Source organism: Stomoxys calcitrans, chromosome 1 (genome assembly GCF_963082655.1).
Source record: "Stomoxys calcitrans chromosome 1, idStoCalc2.1, whole genome shotgun sequence".
NCBI classification, from domain to species: domain Eukaryota; kingdom Metazoa; phylum Arthropoda; class Insecta; order Diptera; family Muscidae; genus Stomoxys; species Stomoxys calcitrans.
The window spans coordinates 4,003,719-4,010,960 of NC_081552.1; the positions used below are offsets into that span (position 1 = coordinate 4,003,719).

Below are 7,242 nucleotides of genomic sequence, written 5' to 3' on the forward strand. Positions count from 1 at the left end.
AGAAAAAGGTATCAAGCTATCTGGAGGAGAAAGACTCTTCAGACAACTTGCAAATTTCCTATCATCGGCCAAATATTGATATAGAATTCACAGGATCTTTGCAAGCGATCTTCTCAAAATTTTGCACAGAGATTTCTTTTATGACTCCTCACAATATGCACAGATTTTGGTCGCAAAAAAAACTCTTCAAATTTTACAATTTTTTTAGAATTTGCTAAATATCTTTTATTTATATAAAAATCAACAAAACACAAACACTCAGTGGCAAACTTAACAGTTACATATACGCTACCCTTCAAAATGGTAAAGAACATTTTGTTACATAGTCTCTCTAGGTAGTGGGGGACACACGCAAGCAATTAATCATACATATGCCTATTTGGTTCTACAATTTTACGCTAGCCGAAACTAACGCCTGAAACACTTCTCTTAATGCAAAGTGTAAACGAGAACCGGCTCTGCACGTACAATCTCTACAATGCGTCCTCTACGTTGAATTGGAGCGGGGCGTACTCGCAAGGCAGATGAACGGCCACGACTGGGTGACAGCTTTCGGCGGGGTTGGATTAGATTTTGCAACTCCTCAGCTTCGGGCTCTACAATGGCTGGCTGGTCATCAGCATCGGCGGCTTCAGGAGGGCCGTAGGTGCTATCGGGTTCAGTGATGGCAGGCTCATCGGCAGCTGTTGCATCCGGAGGTCCATAGGTTTGGTCAGGAGTAGCTTCTTCGGGAGGACCATAGGTTTCATCGGGGACAGCTTCTGGGGGACCATAGGTTTCATCGGGAATGGCTTCCGGAGGTCCATAGGTCTGATCGGGTTCAGCGAAAGGTTTCTCAGTTTCGGTGGGCAAATCGAAGGGAATTTCAGGAGTAACTCCCGCTGGGGGATAGGGAGCGGCAGGAGTGGGGGCCACCTCTTGGCGTGCCGATTTACGTACTGATTGCACCCTCAAAGCTCCTGTACGTTTACTTTGTCTACGCTGAGCTGGCCCAGCCGCCACTAGAGCCAACGAAACGGCAATAATTGCAATGATTGTGTAAAACCTGGCCATGCTGGTAATTTTGTTGTTTGCAGTTTTCTGTTGCTGCAGCTCCTGCTGTTGTGTTCTTGATTGTTGTAAGTGATGGTATGATGTTGTCTGGGTGGCAGCGTGGCGCTTTTATACTTCTCCAACAATTTCCCGGGGCCAAGTGATTACTTTGACATTAGCTTGGTCGAATGTCGCTGGCAGCCCCGATTTGGCTTTGGTGAACATTTTGCCGGCAAGTGTCAATGTCAAATGAGTTTGGCTACATGGGGGCGCATATCGCCGGACATACCCTATTTGGATGCCACTTAAAGTGAGCTGAAATTATTATTATTGTGTTTACCTTTGGATTTTATTTCTGATGGGCTTTACGTGACCATACATTTTGGCTGGAAGCGCACTCACGCCGCAACACACAGCCAGCAGAAATCCGCCGTTAAGACCAAGGGCTGGCTGGCTGGCTGGCTGCCTAGCTGGCTGATTGGGCCAGCATGAAAACATCAATTACCGGTTAATGGCGGCTGGCAATGACAACAGGGAATGCCATTAGAACGGCAAATAAGGCAAACGAAGCGAAATAAGAACTCGATGAGTCGGCGGGAGTATTTCAAAAATATTTGGCACCATGTGTGCACATTGCTTATCGCCTATCTGCATTATTAAAACTGTCTGCAAGTGAATAAGATGAGAATCTCTTGAGTCCAAGAGACATGAGTCCAGCATGTTTGCAGCTGTTATCGAATCAGAAATTTTTTCGTTCAGTCTGTGATGCATCCCTGGACTACCCCTCAACCAGAAGTTTTACTTTGTTATGCCGTCAAGTTCTCATAGACGCTATGCTGGCTTCATTGGCCACTCCATGGGTAATCTACGTCACTTCCATGTTTTTTCGGGGGAGAGTACTTGACAATGGCTCATTAGTATTCGCCGGGCATGGGCAATGAAATCAAAGTGTCGCACTACATAAATTAATGGCATAATTAATTTTCGGTTTTCATTATGAGCCAACTATCGCTACGTTGAGTGGATAAGAATTCTGGGGAAGAAAACAAAAACTCAGAATTTAAATTTTGCTTCCCTAAACGAAATGTCCAACCAGCCGTCCATCCATCCATCAATCGATCACAATCGATGACATGTATAAAAGTGTCTAGGTTTTGAACAACCATATCATTTTGTGATTAACAGCAGCTTAAGAAGTAGCCGAGCAGAAATGACAAGTTTGGCAAAAATTTCCCTCTTACTTTTGGCTTTGGCCATTGTGGCTTGCAGTGCCGAATCTCCCAGATATAGGCAAGTGAGAAAGTTGCAACAACAAAAACAACAGAAACAAAGATTGCAAGTGCAGCCCAGGCGTGCGAAATTTGCCCGTCAAGAATTGGACGAAGCTGTGACGCCTTACCCCACTGCCGAAGAGCTGAAGCCTGAAATAGTCTTTGAGGAAGGCAACAAACCCGATGAGGTTTATGGTCCCCCCGATGAGGTTTATGGGCCTCCGGAATCGGAATCAGAATCAGAGCCAGAACCATCTTCGGCCGTTGAATTGCCCTCAGAAGATGCACCTGCCGAGTTTGCCCCCCATCCAGATGCCGAGGAATTCCAACCTGCTGAGGTGGAAGCTGAGCAACAACCTGCACGTCTCACCAGCCGCAGAAAAAAAACAACCACAAAGAAAATTGCTTCATCCTCACGGTTGGTGCAAAAGAAGGAATCCCAAAAATCTCAGCGTTTAGAAATCGCCCCTGCTGCTCCCGCTGTGCCAATTTCCGCCATACCCTTTGCGGCTGCCTTTCCCTCCACTTCACAGCAATATTTTGTGGTTAACCAACCCTTCAGCTATTCGGCCCAATATCAAATTTGGTAAACTCAACTCCGGCGAGGACACTGCAAGGATAATAATGATTAGTGGCATTTGTTGACTATGTAAGAAGAATGTTCGTTATAATGTACATTAGAGTGTGTAAATATGTGTGGGTGTGTGTGTGTGCGCGCGTGTGTTTGAATGTGCATGTGCGAAGGTGAGTGGAAAGCATAACGAAAGATGGAAGACTTGTTAATAAATCTTTGGAGAAAACGAATTAAATACGAATTCCTGTGTTTTCGCATTTATATTTATTACACCGTCATCATCATCATTCTTCTGTGAGTGATTATTCAAAGGGCAACAGTTGTTGCGGCAGTCACTGGATCTTCAGTTATCCAACCAACCAACCAACCAACCAACCAACCCACCACTCGTCCATTTAACCATTCATCCATCCGGCATTTGCCATACATAGACATTGTTGTCCTAACCGTGTAGAGTCATCACTATCACCAGACAGCCATAGTCATCATCATCACCGTCAGCCATCTCCTACAGAATGGGCAAACTTTAGGTGTCTCATAGCACTCAGCTCTGGCTCCTCTCGTCCCTCCTCCTCTATGCCACATTGCCATTTGATTATCATTTACATTACTTTTGGCATTATTTTTAGTCCTTATTGCAAGTTTGATGTCATGAATTTTCTTCTTGTTAGCTGGGCTACGAGTACGGGGAGTGTCACCATCAATTTTTGTCTACTCTATTCACACCGTCTCTTGTGATTTGTAGTCGCAAGTAGTGGTGCTGTGATGGTCCTTTTCTGTTGTCACGGTGACCATTGGTCGTTTGGAGCAGGTATCATGACCGACTGCAACTGGTGAGAGGGCAAAACATCGCCTCTTAAGTAGGTTTTCTTTTTATGGCTTGCTTCAAAGCACAATAGTCACTTGTCCGGATTAATGCTGCAGCATGCTGGATGTAATATTGAAATGGCATAGCAGCCAAATAATCCATAATCTCAATGAATAGAAAACAATGAACTAAAATTTGGAAACATGCATTAACAAGTCATAGTAAAGTAAGCCATAGAAAACCCTATGCAGCCTTTAACTAAAATTCCGTTCAAATGAGGTCAATTGATATGTTTTTGGCATCAGTATCACAACACTAGTGTGCAGCAGGATGTTGTTCTTTATTTTGCTGCTTGCTTTGTCTCTCAAATTTCATTCATAAATACTGAGTGTGATGTGAACGCAAAAAAGTAAGATGTGTGTGTGTGTGTGAGTGTGGTCTTACCGGATTGTCGGCAATGCCAGCAATTAACTGTGCGAGCAAACCACACTGCACACAGTATTTGAGCAAAGACGAGTGTGCTTGAGTTTTATACGAAATTGTGTAACCCATAACCGATTTTGAAAAGATGAGTTACAAACACCTCTGGTACCTCGTTTAAACCTGCGAGAAAGAATGGAACATATATGTCCCATTTTGTATTATTGCTCTAAAATCCACCTTTTTTTAATGGATTAATTTACAGAGCACTAGCTGACCCGGGCCCGCTCCGCTGCGCCTTCTCTCACTTTATATGGAACAAAAGTTTCCTTGGAATATTTATTTTCGACAATTAACGATCGTTTAGTGAAATACCATGCTACGAAAATATTGGGTTGCCCAAAAAGTAATTGCGTATTTTTTAAAAGAAAGTAAATGCATTTTTAATAAAACTTAGAATGAAATTTAATCAAATATACTTTTTTTACACTTTTTTTGTAAAGCAAGCTAAAAGTAACAGCTGATAACTGACAGAAGAAAGAATGCAATTACAGAGTCACAAGCTGTAAAAATTTATCCACGCCGACTATATGAAAAATCCGCAATTACTTTTTGGGCAACCCAATAGTATATCGCTTGACTAACAGTTTAACAACAGTTTAACAACGAATTTAAGTTTGGATGCAAAGTGTACTCCATTCTTTAAATACTTCATTTCAGCCCGATATTCTCATGATGTCTGATTTAGTGGTGTTTTCGGGCGAGAGGTGGTCCCCCAGCTACTTGGCCCTGAAAAAATATCAGCATCGTGCTCTTCTCTCAAATACCATTTATTTAAAACCCATATTGCCATTGGCTGTAGAGGAGTTTACAGGATGAAGCGTTCCCCAAACATATGGCCCCAAAATAGGTTGTCAAATTCGTTTTCTAATCTCAAATACCTTTCATTTTAGCCACATATTCGCATGGTCGAAAATTTTTTTTCCTTTTGGGGTGTTTTGGGAAAGGGGTGATGCCCAAAATATATGGTCCTACATTTGAATATCAAATTCGTATTCTACTCCCAAATACCTTAATTTGAGCCCCATATTGAGATGGTCAGTAAAAAAATTGCTGTTTGTGGGGTATTTTGAGTGAGGGGTAGACCCCCAGAAATTTTATCCCGAAAATGGGTATCAATTCTTGCTCTACCCCTTTCATTACCTTTCATTTAAGCTCCACATTGACATGGTCGGTAAATATGCCCGATTTAGGGGTATTTTGGGGATTGGGGTGGTCCCCAAAAACTAAGCCCGGAAAATATATCAGCAACGTGCTCTATCCTCATCAGAGATGGCCTGTCAGAAACAGTGACGTATATGACATACATTTCCGACGTATATTACATACGTCGGAAACGTCGTAAACCTAGCCAAAAAACTAGGTTTCTGACAGAAAAAAAAAATTCGAACGAAAATATGTCGAATTTTTGATCTGATTAACTAAAAATTTTGGCATAAGTAATTTTTTCCTCCTGGAGACGAACAATATTGAAATTGGAAAAAATCGGTTCAGAATTAGAAAAAGCTACCGTAGGTTTACACGATTTTTACCAATATTGTTATAAAATGAATGACATCTGAGGTAGTGTCAAGTGAAATGGTAGATGGCGTGTTAAGTATGCTAATGTGAGGTAATGTCAAGTGAAATGGAAGATGGCGTGTTAAGTATTTTATTGAATAAGTAATGTTATTTTTTAGTATTGTTATTGAATAACATAATTAACACTCCATGTACCATTTCACTTGACACTTCCTCAGATGTCATGCATTTTTAACATATGTCGTTTACAACAGCTTTCAAAAAGCAAATTAAAACGGGAGAAGCAAATAATTTTGCAAAAGGATACAAAATAATTGCAATTTCTAAATATAATTGATGAAAACTAATAATTTATTGATTTTTTGCTTCACAAAAAAATCCTTAAACGTTACTTTATAAATTGACTTGAAATTTGCGTATATTTCCAATTTATTGTGTGAAAAATGTAAATGCAAAAATTAAAAAAAAAACTTAATATTTCTTTTATTGCGAAATTTTTTTACATATAAACTCTTCTATATACAACAAATAAGTGACAATAATATTTGTTAAAAATCAAACTTTTGCACTGAGTTATTAAGGTTTATGACGTTTGCGACTTTTTCTACGTTTTATACAAGTATACGACGTTTTCGACTTTTACAACTTTTTGACAGTCGGAAACCTAAAAAATCGTCTTACGGACCATCTCTGATCCTCATATATCTTTCATTTATTTCATCTCCATATTGCCATTAGCCTCAAAATTGGATATCAAATTCGTTTTCTAATCTCATTTAAACTCCTTATTGCAAAAGTCAGCAAATATGTCCGGTTTGGGGTATTGGCCCTAAAAACTATAAATATTTAGTTCCACTCTCTTGGTGAGCAAATATGTCTTATTTGGGGGTTGTTATGGTGGTGGGACGTCCGCTAGACAGTTGGCCTCTAATGTTGATATCAGATGCGTGGTCTACTCCCACATACCTTTAATTTGAGCCCCATATGTCCATAGTCGGCAAACATGAGCGGCTTGGGGGGTGTTTAGTGGGATGGGCGACCACTCAGTGAGTTGGCCTTGAAAATATATATCGGATTCGTGTTCCACTTTAAACCCCTCTTATTTGAGTCTCATATTGTTATAGTCAGAAAATACTTACTATTTGGGTGGTGTTGTGGGGGTGGCGTGTCCCCATAGACACTTTTCCCGAATATTGATATCAAAGTCGTGCTTTACTTCCAAAGACCTTTCATTTGAGCCCCATATTGCTATGGTCGTAAATTTGTCCCCTTTGGGGGATGTTTTTGGTGAGGGGCGGCCCCCCAAACATTTGGTCACCTATTTAGATATCAGATTCGTATTCTACATTCAAATGTAGAATACGAATGGTCAGTAAATAAGCCCAGTTTGGGGGGTGTTTTGGGAAAGGGGTGGACCGCCAGAAAGGTGTCATATAGACCGATCTGCCGATAAGGGATCTGAAGCCCATAAAAGCTGAATTTATTACCCAATTTTGCTGAAATTTGGATCAGAGAGTTGTTTTAAGCCTACCGCCATCTGTCCCCAATATGGGAAA

General features: G+C 40.9%; 1 protein-coding gene across 1 annotated transcript; it reads right to left on the reverse strand.

The window, feature by feature from the left end:
- Nucleotides 1–205: 205 nt before the first annotated feature.
- Nucleotides 206–1,200, reverse strand: LOC106084738 (uncharacterized). Its single transcript, XM_013248641.2, has one exon. It carries the CDS (start codon nucleotides 1,051–1,053, stop codon nucleotides 430–432), a length of 624 nt encoding a protein of 207 aa, XP_013104095.2. The 5' UTR covers nucleotides 1,054–1,200; the 3' UTR covers nucleotides 206–429.
- Nucleotides 1,201–7,242: the final 6,042 nt, after the last annotated feature.

Excerpts from the sequence above, each read along its gene's own strand:
- LOC106084738 (XM_013248641.2), bottom strand. The coding sequence starts at position 1,053 with ATGGCCAGGTTTTACACAATCATTGCAATTATTGCCGTTTCGTTGGCT.